The sequence below is a fragment of the Tetrapisispora phaffii genome, chromosome 4, assembly GCF_000236905.1.
Source record: "Tetrapisispora phaffii CBS 4417 chromosome 4, complete genome".
Classification (NCBI taxonomy): Eukaryota; Fungi; Ascomycota; class Saccharomycetes; order Saccharomycetales; family Saccharomycetaceae; genus Tetrapisispora; species Tetrapisispora phaffii.
Window position 1 is genome coordinate 749508 of NC_016523.1, and position 16060 is coordinate 765567.

The 16060-nt window shown below is 33.4% G+C and overlaps 7 protein-coding genes across 7 annotated transcripts; 5 read left to right on the plus strand and 2 right to left on the minus strand.

Moving 5' to 3' along the window:
• Positions 1-53: 53 nt before the first annotated feature.
• Positions 54-1427, minus strand: TPHA0D03570 (uncharacterized protein; the record flags this gene model as incomplete). Its single annotated transcript, XM_003685378.1, has 1 exon — positions 54-1427. The coding sequence occupies one exon, from the start codon at positions 1425-1427 to the stop codon at positions 54-56; it is 1374 nt and encodes a 457-aa protein (XP_003685426.1).
• A 411-nt stretch (positions 1428-1838) lies between these two features.
• Positions 1839-2696, plus strand: TPHA0D03580 (uncharacterized protein; the record flags this gene model as incomplete). Its single annotated transcript, XM_003685379.1, has 1 exon — positions 1839-2696. The coding sequence occupies one exon, from the start codon at positions 1839-1841 to the stop codon at positions 2694-2696; it is 858 nt and encodes a 285-aa protein (XP_003685427.1).
• Positions 2697-3282: 586 nt separating this feature from the next.
• On the plus strand, positions 3283-5079 carry TPHA0D03590 (uncharacterized protein; the record flags this gene model as incomplete). Its single annotated transcript, XM_003685380.1, has 1 exon — positions 3283-5079. The coding sequence occupies one exon, from the start codon at positions 3283-3285 to the stop codon at positions 5077-5079; it is 1797 nt and encodes a 598-aa protein (XP_003685428.1).
• Positions 5080-5206: 127 nt separating this feature from the next.
• TPHA0D03600 (uncharacterized protein) lies at positions 5207-9049 on the minus strand (the record flags this gene model as incomplete). The annotated part of the gene is made up of 1 exon (XM_003685381.1): positions 5207-9049. The coding sequence occupies one exon, from the start codon at positions 9047-9049 to the stop codon at positions 5207-5209; it is 3843 nt and encodes a 1280-aa protein (XP_003685429.1).
• Positions 9050-10425: 1376 nt separating this feature from the next.
• On the plus strand, positions 10426-11202 carry MRPL24 (mitochondrial 54S ribosomal protein bL28m; the record flags this gene model as incomplete). The annotated part of the gene is made up of 1 exon (XM_003685382.1): positions 10426-11202. The coding sequence occupies one exon, from the start codon at positions 10426-10428 to the stop codon at positions 11200-11202; it is 777 nt and encodes a 258-aa protein (XP_003685430.1).
• An 860-nt stretch (positions 11203-12062) lies between these two features.
• On the plus strand, positions 12063-12730 carry TPHA0D03620 (60S ribosomal protein eL36; the record flags this gene model as incomplete). The annotated part of the gene is made up of 2 exons (XM_003685383.1): positions 12063-12078; positions 12444-12730. The coding sequence occupies 2 exons, from the start codon at positions 12063-12065 to the stop codon at positions 12728-12730; spliced, it is 303 nt and encodes a 100-aa protein (XP_003685431.1).
• A 2377-nt stretch (positions 12731-15107) lies between these two features.
• TPHA0D03630 (uncharacterized protein) lies at positions 15108-15467 on the plus strand (the record flags this gene model as incomplete). The annotated part of the gene is made up of 1 exon (XM_003685384.1): positions 15108-15467. The coding sequence occupies one exon, from the start codon at positions 15108-15110 to the stop codon at positions 15465-15467; it is 360 nt and encodes a 119-aa protein (XP_003685432.1).
• Positions 15468-16060: the final 593 nt, after the last annotated feature.

Consider the following 16060-nt stretch of genomic DNA (forward strand, 5'->3'; position numbering starts at 1 on the left):
ATTTTTATGAGATATCATTTAAATGGCAGAACATTTAATAGTTTTTAGTACAATTATTCACACTGTGTTGCTTTTAGGCGTTCTCTTAGTTCAGGATCCCATGCATATACATATAATCCATGAATACCTCTTGTTAAAAGAACATTCATACTATTCATAATAATTTTTCGCTTAACATCATCTATATCATGAATATTTGGCTTCTTAGTAAAACCAGCATGATCATCATAGAGTTTGGGTTCCAATGCTATAGCATCATTAACCTTGTCGTATCTAACAGATCTACCTAATATCACACCGGCATAATTCAGGTCGAATCCTTGAATTGTATATACAGAACCAACTTCGTTGATAGTGTCTTTCCTTTCACTCCATGGAGTCACTTCACGAGGGGTGTAACGATCCCAACGAACTTTGAAGTTATCACCGCATGTAACAAAATAATCATTCCCATCTAGTCTGTAGGGGAAATCATATGTAGCTAATAGTCTGCACTGGCCTAATTCTTGATCTTTGATCTTCAATGCTTCATACATGGCACCACAGTCATCCCAAATTTTGAAGTCAAAATCAGACTTTGAATTTTCTTTTGCTGAAGAAGGGAATTTTGGAATTTTTCCAGCAACACTTATATCATTGATCCATTTCAAAACATCATTTGGAGCACAAACTCGAAATTGTTTTTTAAGTCTATACCAATCTTTTTTATCATTATGGACAGTATTATAGTAGCTTTTTAAACTTGCTCCATTTTTTTGGTTTTCATCCCAATATGAACCCATTCTTAGGGCTTGTTTATCATCATACACTAATAATAGAACCTTACTTAATGACATCAAGTCTTTCAAATGGTTTTCACCATAGAATCTCTTAAAAGCATCTTTTGAAGTTGCTAATAAATGTGCTTCATCAACAATAACCACATCAGCAATTGAGTTATTCTTTGTTAAAGTATTCACTAAGGAAGTTGGTCTTTCTAAAGATCTCCTACTAATATATTTAAACGATTTACTCATTCTAACATATAGCTTTAACATTTCAGGATGGTTAACAACTAAGTAGTTATCTCTACCATATAAGGGATCTTTCTCGAATGCTTTTTCATTAGATATCTTTTGGATCTCATTGAAGAGAGAGTTCAATATCAGAGATTTACCTGTTCCTGCATCACCCTCAATTACAAACATAGCACATTTGGGAGGTTTCTCTTGAGCATCATAATTCATTATATTTGTTCTAATAAAACTCATAACCTTCTCTTTCAACATTGTCTGCTCCTCCGACAGCTCAGCGTTCAATAACTTATCCATGGCAATTGAAGATTTATCATTGTTTCCATTGTTCGAGCCATTGTAATTGCTTTTCTTGGTTCTCTTTGCAGCCCTATATGATTGTGTCATTGTTCTCGTAATTGATTTCAAAATCATTCAAATTCACAGTCCCAATAAAGATGTAATTGTCCTGAAATAAAAACACACCCTCTCTCTCTTTCTCTGGGAAAAAATAGGTCCTTCTAAACATATACCAATGATATCTGAAATGACGTGTCTCCTTTAACAGAGTTATGAATTTTTGAATGGTTGCAATATTCTTGTTGCTTATGAACTTTTCGATCTTAAAAGGTATTCCCTCGGACTTTTTCACAGTAACAAAGTTCAAATGACTAAAAACATTAAAGATCTCATCACTTTTAAAGAGTAAACAATGTCATAAAACGAGCTTAATTTAAACAAATAGGTGGTTTCTGTTGTTGTCAAGAAACTGTTTTGACTATTTCGGCTATTTCAGTTGATATAAAAGAGTTATTGGGTTATATATAAAGACTGGTACGATTCAAAATGCTACATTGGAAATCTATTTACCATGCGGTATATCAAGATGAGAAGCCTAGTGCTCTTACTATTGGGTTACCTATATTTTCTATTGTGTTTTATTTCGCTATTCAGTATATTTTATCTGAAGAAAGCTTTGAGTGGGTAGTCGATGACTACTATTTGCATTTCGATTCGTTATTTAAATTCAAACTTAATGCTTTGTCAATGCATGCTCTTTTCTTCTCCACAATGTTTGAAATGATAGTTTGTCTTCTTTTAATTACCATCCCTTTGAACATATATGAAAGAGAGCACGGTACTGTGTTTACTGGTGTATTTTTAAATTTAATAACTACATTTTCCAGTATATTTACCTGCCTTATTGGTAAGCTACTATCGAAGCTGGGTGTTATCGACCTCGATCAAAATTATATCCCAGTTGCAGGTATGAGTGGTTGGCTGTTTGTGCTTTTAGGTTTTTTCACAGTAAGGAAGAAAATGAAGAATAACTCAAGAAATATATTAATACAGCTTCATAGAAGTAGCGTACACATTCCAACAGTCATGCCATCAATACTTCTTTTGGTTCTCTATAACATACTCCAGTTTTTTATTTATCAAAAAAATTCTTCACTATTATCGGTCTACCACACAGTTTGTCTTGGGATAGGGTACTTAATTTCCTCTAAGGAAACCTATTTTGCCGTACTTGTACCTCCATCTGGGTTGATAATGGCTATCGAAAGAGTTTTGAATAAGTTAATAAACCTAATCCCTCTATTTGTCCAATATTACAAAGAAAAGGATATGAAGAGAACGTTCTTAAATGCAGAGGATGCAGAAGTAGATGAATTAGCTGAATTGCCAACCTATCAAAACTAGAAATCATTAACACTCTAGTGTCGAATGGCAGCCAAATGTGAGAACATCTCCTCCGGTATATTGATGTAATGACCCCACGGATGTTCAAATCCCTACAATACAATCAACAGCTCATTACCACTCTATCATCGTGTTGAGAATTCATGTGAGCATATATAAGCATATATATATATATATCTGAATCTGTATATTCCTATTTCTAATAGTGGTCACAGTTTATTATGTCTTACGCTGAAGTTAAACCCTGAGTGAAAATTTCCTGAAAAGTGTTCAAAGTGAAAAGAAAAAAACATCATAAGAAATGTTTAAATTGTAGATATATATTTAATATGAATAAATAGTCACCAATTCCTAAGTGCTATTGTATAAATGAACATATTTTCAATAATTGTCCTTAGTTGGAAGCTTAAGTGATTCAATTGTTTCTAAATTTTTCTCACTTCATACATACGAGAGAATAATTAAGGTTGTAACCTCATAGGTCCAATACATTTTATTGACTCTATCGTTAAATAATTTCGATTAGATTCTGGTGTACCTCGTAGTTTAAAAGATACTCAAGAAACTGTTGTTTATTTTTTCATTGATGGATAATTACAGGTCTCAAAGACGTAGTTTTATTTCGTCTGGCAACTTCCAACGCCAGCAGGTTGGCGAAAACAATGGAAATTTAATGAATCAAGATATGTATCCACCTATCTTTAATAAAAACATTAACTATTCTGAAAATGGGGTTCATCAAGGTAATTTGGCCCCTGCTGACGGAAACTATTCGATGAATCCAAATTCTCCAATGTATTCTCCTTTAAATCCAGCACAACCAATGCAAAATATGTATTCCAACTCGGGCATGGTATCGAATCCAGATGCATTACAAAATAGCACGTTCAGTCAATTGAATCAATATAGAAGTTTTGGTGGGAATAGAAACTCTGACATGGCATCAACTAATTCAATAGATAATGTTACCGTCAATGCAGGCCCCCAATCAGTATACAATGGTTTCAAAGAAAATCTCATATATAATAACAGGAATGTTGTATGTGAGTACGAAAGTAGCAGACAATTGTTTGCACTAGATTGGAGTGTCGATGATTATGTCACGTTGAGTTCTTACAAAGAAGACAGTCTTAATAAATTACAAGTTATACATTCAAATGATTTATTGACTTGGGAAAAAGTAGCCGAATGCAATGTCACTTATCCTGTCAGTAATATCCAATGGTTACCTTCGGTTCCTAACCCAAGAAAACTAGCAACATCATCCGAATGTTTGAGAATATGGTCTTTGGATGACAATTCAATGGATAATTCATCTGTATTCAATAATAATATATCTAACAATAGCAGACACAATACCTATAAAAAATCTTTAACGGAACAAGTGAACCTGTCTCTTTGTAAATACAATGAACAGCATCAAATTATCAATAATAGTACGAACTCTGTTAGTAATAAATCAAACGCAAGATTGTTGGGTCAACTTCCACCAGTGACTTCATTCCATTGGAATTCTATCGATACTAATTTATTAATATCTAGTTCCATAGATACAACATGTATAGTATGGGACTTGCAAAGTTCAAATTATGTGAAAACTCAGTTGATTGCACATGATAGTGAAGTGTTTGATGTCAAATTCTTAATCCAATCAACTCAATTGTTCGCTTCATGTGGTGGAGATGGTAGTATTAGAGTTTTTGACTTAAGAGCTTTACAACATAGTACCATCATATATGAGACAGCAAATGATTTGCAGGGAAATAATACTTTTAATAATGATGTAACAACAAAAATTGACAACAGTTCGGCAAATAGTCTTTCTCATGCTCTATTGAGATTAGAACCATCCCCAACAGACCCTAACTTGATTGCCACTTTTGGACTAGACAAAAAAGCTATATTAATTCTAGATATGAGAAATCCAGGAGTTCCTGTTTTGGTTTTAAGCGGGCATTCTCCATCTGTTAATCAAATAAAATGGCATCCTAGCAAACCATATGTTTTATTATCATGTGGTGATGATTGTCAAGTATTGTATTGGGATTTGAATAGTGAATTAAATCCTAAAGTAACCCACCTCGCAAGAAATCATATGGAAGCCTCCAACAACGATGCTAATGATCATATAGATATGAATAACAGTAAACAATTAAACAATAACGGTGTCAATTCAATGAATGGCAATGTGGATGAACAAAATATGTCATCTGGAAATTCTGATTGGAAGTCTCAAAACGAAGTTAAAGTATTAACTGTACCAAGTATGTGTTATTCTAATAAAAAACAAGAAGTTAATAACATTATATGGAGACCACAAGATGGTGAATGGTTTGGTTGCGTTGCTGGTAAAAAATTCCAAAATGTAAGATTGAGTACTTAGTTTTTTGGCCTAGAAATATCTTGTAAATTTATGTTTAAAATGCAAAATTATATAGGATGTTATATGAAATATTATAGAGTTTTATTAGCAATTTAACTGGTTTCCAATTAAATTATCTTATGCAGTTTTATTTTTTTTTGAATCTCTTGTAGGATTTATATTTCCTAGAACCTTTGCTAAATGTTGATTTTCTCTTCTTTTTACCTTTGCTGTTTAGCAGAGACTCCTCATTTGTTTGGGAATCAACATCTTGAGTATCTCTTATTTGACGAATTATTTCAGAATTTAATGAGGACTCTGAGAATTCCAACTCAAAATTATGAGAGTGTGGAATTATCAACGCTGAAGAAGAAGTAACTGTATTCGTCTTTTTTGCTTTGTTTAATAAGCCAAAGTTGGATCGCAGAACCATTATTGTATCTTTAAAGTATTTAAACTTTTGATTGTAAGATGGATCATTGTTTACTAATATTTTGAATGAAGGTTCATCTTTAGGTAATTCCTTTGCCAGTTTTTTCAATATATCTTCCGAGAGAAACTCAGTTGTAGGGGGATTAACATGTTGGCCTAAAGAGAGCGAAAGCTCCTTTAATTTTTTGTATGCAGAATTCAAGTAGGGTTGATCTTGAATAGAATTTGATTCTGTGCTTATTGTCGTCTTTTTTATCATATTATTCTCCTGTAAATCAGATTGATGTCTTTCTATACCAGTGACATTTAAATTGGTAGTTATTAGAGTTCGTGACGAAGATCTATTTGAGTTTGGTCTTGAAGAAGAATTGTTTATGATAAATTCCATTTTAAGAGTGGTGTTATCTTTTAAGAATTTTTTTGCAGCGATCCCAAGTTTAATGTAATGAGATGCAAATCCACTAGCATTAACAATGGGATACTCTTCCAAAAGTCTCAATGTAACTAACTGAGAAAATATCCTTTCAATTTCTAATTTTGATAGATGTTTTCCTGCCGCATGGTCCTTAATTAGATTATGACCAGATTGAAGTATTTTAGCAGAGCGTGATCCTTTAAAGATATCTTGGCAATAAATTCTTGTTACTCGTTCATCTTTCAAAGTCCCAATTAAGTTAATAATCATTTTTGCCTCATTAGTTACATCTCTTTCTTCAATAGAAAAATTACCAGAATTTCTACAATTATCACATTGCTTAAGGCAAACTGATGGATCAATATCTTCATTGAAGTACTTTAAAACTTGCTGGCGTCGACATGTCGTAACATTATCACAATATGAGACTACTTGCTGTAATTTCTCTAAATGTTTTAGTTTATTTTCTTTGTTCAATGATTTATCTCTCTGGATCATTGTCTGTAGACTTCTAACATCTTTGAATGAAAAATAAGTTATACATTGAGCTGGGAGTCCATCTCTACCTGCTCTACCAGTTTCTTGATAATAGCCTTCAAGGGTTCGTGGAATAGTAAAGTGAATTACGAACCTAACATCGGGTTTATCTATACCCATACCAAAAGCTACAGTAGCACAAATAACTTGAACTTGATTATTTTGCCAGGCTTTTTGTATTTTTAATCTTTCTGATGGTGTCATTCCAGCGTGATAAAAAGCCGTTCTGATTTTTTGGCTAGCTATCTGTTGAGCTACCTGTTCACAGGATATTTTTGAATTACAATATATAATACCGGATTGGTTTTTAAAATCTGTTTTCAGACTGCTACAGATTTCATTGACAGTATTCTTTGATTTAGTACGAATAATATAATCCAAATTGGTTCTATTGAAACTCTGTTTTAATAATAAAGGATTTCTAACTCCTAAATTATTAATAATATCCAGTTGAACTTGTTCATTAGCTGTAGCTGTAAGAGCAATTAACGGTATTGTTGGATATTCTCTCTTAAAAAGCTTCAATTCTTTATAATCTGGTCTAAAGTCGTGACCCCAATTGGAGACACAATGAGCTTCATCAACTACTATTCTAGCAAGCTTATTTGTTTCGTATAATCTTTTAATTGCTCGTTTGCATTGTTGAGAAGCACTCATCATTTCTGGTGAAATATATACTAAATCTAACAATCCATTGATAAAAAGATTAAAAGTCTTTTTCCTTTGAGCAGCTGGACTTTTTGAACTTATCATAGAAGCTTTAATATTTATATTCAAAAGGTGTTCAACCTGGTCATGCATTAAAGATATTAGAGGCGATATTACTATTGTAGTTCCTGAGGTTTTCCCTGATTTTACTATTGCAGGTAATTGGTAGCATAGAGATTTGCCACCACCTGTTGGCATTAATACAAACACATCTCTTCCATTCAAAGTGGAATTTATTGCTTCTAATTGATTAGGTCTAAAACTATTCAGGTTAAAGCTATTTTTCAATCGAAATAATACTTCTGAACTCCATGGGAAAGATAATGCAGCATCCGACCTATCGTTAATGTTTGATTCTATGTTGATACTATGTTCCTTAGCGACCATGGTAGTTGTTACCTCATTGCTCATACATGTTTCAGATATCACCTGTAATTCGTCCTCTATGTGTTTCAAGTTGTTCTTTTGAGAGAAATTTTCTCTCTCCAAATCAAATATTTCTCTATCTAGTTCCTTTTGGGAAATAGGCAATTCTTCGGTCTCGCTATCTCCCGTATTATGGATCTTCTCTGATCCACTCTCTACCATTTCTACATCTGAGAACTGATCTATCAAATTATAAGAGAATGCAGATAGGTTACTATCTTCAATAATTAAATCTTGATTCAAATCTTCATCAGATACATTTATTATCGGCACATTTTCATTAGAAATGTTGCCTTCATAAGCAGTCTTTGACGGAGATAATAAGATTATACTTTCTTTTATGATTGGCAGATGACTGTTTTCATGAACACTTATATCAGCATCTGATGCTTCAATAATTTCATCATCATCGTTATCAACTGTATGTTCACTTTCTTTGTAATCAAAATCGTGAGAGGTATTATAGTAGCTCCCATCGACGAATTCGAGATCACTATCATGTACTGAATCTTCAGTATTATTCATATTTTGAGTTGCCAAGTAATTTTTTTCATAGTCATCTGGTTCATCTTTTTCAATTGAACCACTGGTTATGGTTGAATATTTTAAAGGTTTGGAGGCAGCCATTACATAATCAAATGGATCGTCTGCATCTGGTATCTTATAGTTAATAGTGTTTTTAAACCTTAAAGTTCTTTTATTATTACTGGTAATTGTGCTCTTGTATTCAGGCATTTTTCCATGGTTCGAATTTAACTGGACAACAGTATTTGATCCTATAATTACATCGTTAATTATTGGTGCTGCATCGGTTTGGTTAACCGATGTTGCTGTTGTTATATTTATACCATTCATTAGCATTTTTTCTTCATCTGAATAAATTGTAGTTGTATCAGCTGAATACTGAGAATCTTCATCCACAAAATTTTCATCACAGTCTAACTTTTGATCTTGATCCTTTTTAACATCTTCAGTAATTTCATTAGATGAAACATGGATATGTTCTTCTTTAATAATATCTTCTTTGCAAAGTTGTGTATTCATATCTGGTGCTGCAAGTTTTGGTACATCATTGTTTTTAATAACCTTTAAATTTGATAGAATTTCTTGATACTCTGCTATTTCATTTTTCAAGTTCAATAATTTAGTTTGTATTTCATTTAAAATCTTAAATTTTTTAGATTCTGGAGACAAAGAAGTAGACCCCAAGATATCACATTTATAACTCAACATACGATCTCGTTCTTCAAATAATCCAATAATAATACTTTGGATATTTATTATTTCCTGTAAATTAGATGGATTTGAAAGACCTAGTGCCGGCTTCTTTTTCTCATTTACTTTTACATCATCAAAGTTATTCAGCACACCTGTTATAATATTATAAGTAGATTGAGTTTCATACACTGAATCTTCATTTTTTTTTAGCCAAGCATACTCCTTATTTAGAGTATTTTGGGGTTTGTTGAGCATTATTAGATCATCTTTTGCTTTTTCTTTTTCTTTGCTTCTCGATACAAAATGATCTCTCAGTCTTTTAACGAATGCTGTAATGAATTGTTTCTCTCTTTCGCCAAATCAGTAATCGATCGAACTATATAAGGATACCACTGGCATAAATCTTACTACTACTCTCTACAATATATTTATGATATTTTTTAACCCAAACTTTAACCGCTGATTAAATATACATTTGGTTGAATTGATTGTTATAAATATATTAAGTTTATTTTAGTTTTCTTTAAAAATAAAGTACATATCGAACATTCTCAATTTTTGTTACGGAAACAAAACTCCGTACAAGTGAGGAATTCCTCTATCTGAAGAAGACATAAATCTGGGTATCTTAAAGATGTTGACATATTAATGTAGTGAGTTTAGTTGAAAACTATCGAGATATTGTGGTCCAAATAATGATAACCCAATTATTTGATATAGAAATTTTATGTTTTTAAACGCCGCAAGAATATTTATGTTTTTCTGCTCTAGGTTTATGTTCTGGTGGGTGATAAAGCTAGTTCGTTAAGTAAACATAAAAAATTAAATAGAGTTGAATTGTACCTTTCCTGTTCTCAGTAAATTTCAAGAACTGGAAATGAGTAAACTATTAAACTATATTCAAATAAACTTGTCTTTTTAACCTTTGTATTTCCAATTTTCATGACATGTCACAAATTCAAATTACTTTCATTATTGGTTGTGGTACCAATTTTCAAGTATAGTTACAGACTCTGGTTCTATAACTTTCTGATAAGATAAGTAAAATAATTATCTTATAGTTACATCTTAATTGCATTTAATGCTTTTCTATATTAGTAGGATACGAAGACGATATATCAACTACGTCAGATGAATTTCATTTTAGTTCTCCATCATCGGAAACAACGTAGTATGAAAGGTCTTCTGCAAAGATAGGATACCATTAGAGAGAACATAACTTCAAACAATTTGAGTATAAAGTTTGATGCTACCAATTGACGACTAATAAAATATCTAGAAGGTAGTTACCTACCGGGCAACGTTTGCTAAAATTACTGTCATTTTTGATATTAATCACGTGCTTCAAAATTAAATCTCACTTTTTCAATTGGGGGAATATAAGATTCAAGACCTTCATTCTGATAGAAAACAATCGGCATGACCAATGATTACACAAGTCATAAAGGAATAATCAAAATAGTATAATCAAGTGTCTTTACCTTTTGATTGTGCTTGATATTAAGAAAGCTTAGTGCGAATTGTTCTGCTTTGTGACTTCCATACATATTACATATAGAGGGCAAAATACAGAATCACAATTTTTGAATACGTGAAGAAAGTGTAGTATTTTTATACCATCCCCTTCCATAATGAGTGTCAACAACTGTCCATTAACGGTAAAAAGACATTTCTCGTCAAGTTTGATTATTTTAAGAGAATGGAAGCTTGTTGAAACAAGACGAATTGCAAAACAACCTGACTTTCAAATCGGTGGTGAAAAACCTTTATATATTCCAAAGAAAAGAAAAGTGTTTCCAGATTATAAATATGGAGAATCAAATTTATTCAAGCAGAGCAACCAAGGGCTATTTGGTGGTTCATTCATACAATTCGGCAACAATATCTCGGAAAGTAAGATTAAAACAAGAAGAACATGGTTACCAAATATTATTAAAAAGAGTCTTTGGAGTGAAACTTTGAACAAGCCAATAACTCTAAAATTGACCGCAAAAGTTTTGAAAACTATCACTAAGGAAGGTGGTATTGACAATTATTTGTTAAAGGATAAAGCTGCCAGAATTAAAGAATTAGGTCCAACTGGTTGGAAACTACGTTATTCCATTTTAAGTGCGAAAGATAAGCAGTTAAATCCTCCACATAAAGATGCCAAGACAGTGACTACCAATTCGGGAGAAGTTAAAAAGATATATTATGACGTTGAAGTGAATGGGAAGCCATTCAAAATAACTGTCGGAAGAAGACAGTTATTAAGTTTATTATTTGCAAAAGAACAATTAAACAAAAAATGTGATGGTATAGTTTATTCCCATAAAGAATTCATAGAAGAGTCACAAAAATCAACGATCAGTGACATACTATCTAAATTGGATAAGTATGGTTATGATCTATCTACGATATCTTTATAATGAAATAACAAAAAGTTTTAGATATTCCATCATAGATGCGACGATTAATGCATTAAAAAACACACCCTCCTTTTCCGCCACGATCTTCCCTTGCGTCGAATATATAATCATCCATATTACATGTAAATAAAATATCTTATAGTCCACCAATGAATAGAAACAAGATACTAATTATTAAATAATAGAATTACATTACCTTATTATATACATACACCTTAGAACAACTAGCATAATGATTTGGAGTGACTGTTATTTAAAGAACCCAAACACCACACGTAATAAAATTATTAGAAAGGTTATTTTTTTTTGTTTATTTTCTCCATATTTTCTAACTTTCTTGAAACGTTCAATGTAGTTATTCAAATTGAAGAAAAGTCTGAGAAGAATTAATTATACGTGTCACTAACATTTGGTGTACAAAGAAACATATTCACGTGACAATAAACAGAAATATTCTGAAATGAAGGTGAAGAAAGAAGACACTAGCTTATTAATAATTACCCTACTCACATATTTTCGAAATATTCAAATCTGGAAAATTGGAAAATTTAATAAAATCTGTTTGAAGTTTTAGAACTCATGCCTTTCTTTTATGATATTCAACAACTTAGAACTAATGCGTTAAGCTTCAACTTAAATATAGCTTTAGAGATGATAAAATTAACGACGAACTTACCCTTTCCACAGGTATACATCAGGACGTTAAAGCAGGTATATAATGAACGTCATCTGTAATTTCATACTAAATTAAATTATTATTGGTTTATTTAGTCATCTTTCTTGTCTTTTAAACGTATCCTTCTTACGCTTTAGTTTATAACGCTTTCTAAGAATATACAGACTCATACACACAAATAAAAATGGCTGTTAAAACTGGTATGTATATAGAATTCAGAGTAGTCGATGTGGAGATTAATTCATCTTATAGTAATGATACTAGAGGAGATTCTAATTTACAAATGCAATGAATGGACATGGAACAGAATAATCCATTGCTAATGTTAAACTGCAAAATTGTGGAAGAATATATCCTAGAGCAACTGTCTAGGTTATGATTGAGGGAAACCTTAGGTATCAACTTTCCATCTGTTTTGATACATCTAAGAACAAAGTCACAAATGTCATCAGTTTCACATTCAACTTGCAATCGTTTCCACAATATTTTTAAAAAGTTATAATTCTTTACTAACAAATTTTAATTAAACATTGTTCAACTATGATCAATTGATATTTTTTTTCAGGTATTGCCGTTGGTTTAAACAAAGGTAAGAAGGTCACCTCTATGACCCCAGCCCCAAAGATTTCTTACAGAAAGGGTGCTGCTTCCAAGAGAACTACGTTCGTCAGATCTATCGTCAGAGAATTCGCTGGTTTAGCTCCATACGAAAGAAGACTAATGGATGTTATCAGAAACGTCGGTGAAAAGAGAGCCAGAAAGGTCGCCAAGAAGAGATTAGGTTCCTTCAAGAGAGCTAAGGCTAAGGTCGAAGAGATGACCAACATCATTGCTGCTTCCCGTCGTCATTAAGCTGATTTGTAGTTTAATTTATAAATCATATAAGTTTAAAAAATAAATTAATAACGTAACAATAAGTATCCTATTTATATTAACAAGATCAAGTGAGTATCTCTGGCAGTAGCATTATCTTACTGTGCTGCTATAGATACTGCATCGAAAACAGCTACGTTGCTATATTTTATCTGTCATTAGCAATATATTATGACCTCTCAATCAACTGTAATTCCATTAAAACCCTGATCGAAGAATATTCATGAATTGTCTTACCCGCCCAGCTCATCGATTTTTTCTATAGGTAAAAATTTTCGCTTTCAAAAATTTTTTCTGAAATTTCAAAACATATAAAAGGAAGCTATTTTTAAGAAGAGAAAAACTAATTAAATTTATCTTAATCATTACCTTATTAGATATTTTTTACTTTGTATTAGCTTTATTTTGGTTTTAAAAGGGCAACAATGTCTTTTATAAATAGACACCCAGAGTCACGAAGTGTTCAGGAGAAATCCGGTGGACATATACATGGATCTAGTAGGATTTATCCTACTTTGTTTGTGTACGGTTATGCGAGTATACCTCGTATACACTGTCGTGCTCGCGGTTGATCTTAGAGCAAGTTGTTGTCGTTTTAATCCAATGTGGTTGGGCAAGGAAGAGTCTATCAATGCTGGGAGTTCTAATAATTGAGCTCTTTATTCGGTATTTTCTTCAAACATTTTTTTATGTATTAATTTTTTTTTGAGTAGATACATATATTTTGCACTTTTTTTTCAGTAATCGACATAATTCTTGTCTGTTGAGATGGCAGTGGCGAGGCTGCCGATCCCACGTAAAGCTATCTTGATGATCGGTTGTAAGACGAACAGAGAGTTTAAAGGGACATGTGGGGAGTTTACATTTTACCAAATCAAGCCATGTAAGAGGACGACAACTAGCTGTTATAAGTCTTTTGCAACCGTGTAATTATTAGTCTTCATTGCACACATTATATACAGTTAGTTTCTCACTTTTCACATTCCAGCTTCCGAGGTGAATATATTGCTATAAGCTAAGTAGACAGTAATATTCGAAATGCTGTTGCAATTAGTTCGATTACAGACAAAAGGTTACTATGTACCTGCGAGAATTAGCGCCAGCCTCTGAATACAATTTCTTGACACGCATATTTTATTATATGTTACAGTAAAGGATTCTCAACCTATATATGTATATCCACTTTGCTACGGTTGTTTGTCTGGGAATGGGCCTGTTTCTCTTCACCATTTCAGGCAATTGCGGAACTCTGAAACGTTGCTCCCGTCCAACGGACGTTTGTCTACGTTAATTTAATCTCAATTACCACAGTCTTCCGAAACAGGTATTGCCGGGTGTGTACAGGCAAATCGAACATCATGTCATTACACCGGTTTCGTGCGGGAAGAGAGAAAGATCCAGAGAAAGACATTTCAGAATATACAAAAAACAGACAAGAAGACCCTATCTTTTGCTAGAAATCAATGGAGCTCGAGAGTTAAAAAATACAATTTTCTGTTTTTTTCCCACAAGAATATCCGCACAATACATAAAGCCAAGTGATCGAGCTTTTTAACGGAATTCACATTTCTCATTCTTTCTTTGCGGCCGAATTACTGAAAACAGATAACCATATCTGTGGGTGCTACTCTAACGCAAAGCACGCCCTAGCAAATGATTAGTATGAGAACTACGGTAATTTGTTCTAAGAATGATTTCTAATTCTCATTCCTCGCTGATTTTCCCCTTCAAATCATATTTTGCGGGCGGAGCTCTAAGCACAGGGGTGGATCTTCGTTACTGTGAGCTGATCTCAAGTTTTGTGATATACCACCACAAACCGATTGTATTAGATCTTGAGACTTTGATGGCACGGCCGATTTCTGGTTTTGTTTTTGTGTCTTTTAATTTTTTGTTTGCGCGCGTTGTAGGCCCCGATGACACTTGGGAGAGTGGACAAAGAAGGGACAAGCGATAGTTTTATGTGTTTTTTTTAATACTTTTCATAAGAATTTCGAAACAGTGAAAAACGTTAATAAAAAAATGCGTTCGATACTCGATCTCGCTCATCATTATCCTAGTGGAACACTTCTTTGTCTCAGGGAACCATCAATCTCATTTTTGCATTCACTAGAATTTCGTAGTGTAGCAGGATATTGCATGAGTAATGTTCACCTGGTAAGTACATAAATTTCTCATTATTTGTCGATGAGCGTTTATCGTCCAGTTTAGAAAAACACATAGCTAGACTTAAAAGTTCGACATCGTTTTATATATATAGAAGAGGTTTCTTTGTTAAGAACAGTAATTGTAACTAATATGTTAGAACTTTGTATGTCCTAGCATAAGAACAAGCAAACATACGTTCGTTATTAGCATGGCAGAAGCAGTTCAACCGAATCTAGACAATAGTTATCTATTTTACCTATCCATCTCCGACGACAGATATTTAGCATCTGCCTGCCCCGACACCAAACAAAGCGAAAAGGTACCGAGAATGACCTCTAGCACAGCTCCAGCGACCAGCAGTTATAACGTCGACAGCATATTCGAGATTGACGACGAGAATATTAGCGCGTGTCCAGAGCTGGCACACAGCGGCTCCACTGGCGCAGAACTGACACCAGGGAATTCGATCCTGAGTGCTCCTACCAGTACAGTCGTGCCTCAAGATTTCATCAATGCTACACAACTAAACTACAGAAAATGGCTGTCCATGCATCTCGATTGCAAGTAACACCGTCGCTTCCGTCTGCATCCTGTATTCACGCATACACACATACATACCTATATATATATATATCTGTGCATAATACATGACCAATATAATGTCTGAACACTAACTAAACTGTCATCACCTCACATAACAATGCAATAAGACACCAAATATACATTCCATTTAGTTTACCCGCACCTACAAAAACCATGTGACCACTGACACCAACAGGGTTTAAAACAGACCAACCTTAAAGCAACAGCCCTTCACCTATCGGGCAAGAGTCGCGAAAAAAATACTCTCGGACAGCCAAAGTACATCCCCGTGCCCCCGCTGTCCCCAAATCCTTTACCCAAAACAGCATAGACGCGAAAACACACACATACATGCACGCACAGAGACAAAGCCGCAGACCCACCCTCAACACATATGCGTGCACGGAGCAGAGACAAAAAATAAAAATTCTTCATTTCGCGCAGCAACAACCCCAATCACCAAAAGACAGGCCAGACCAGACCGTACTTCTCGAGGACTTTCACGAATGCACCAATTTTAAAGAAAAGAAGAATGTCGCCGTCGAATTGAGATCCAATTACCGCATGGGGTAACTTATA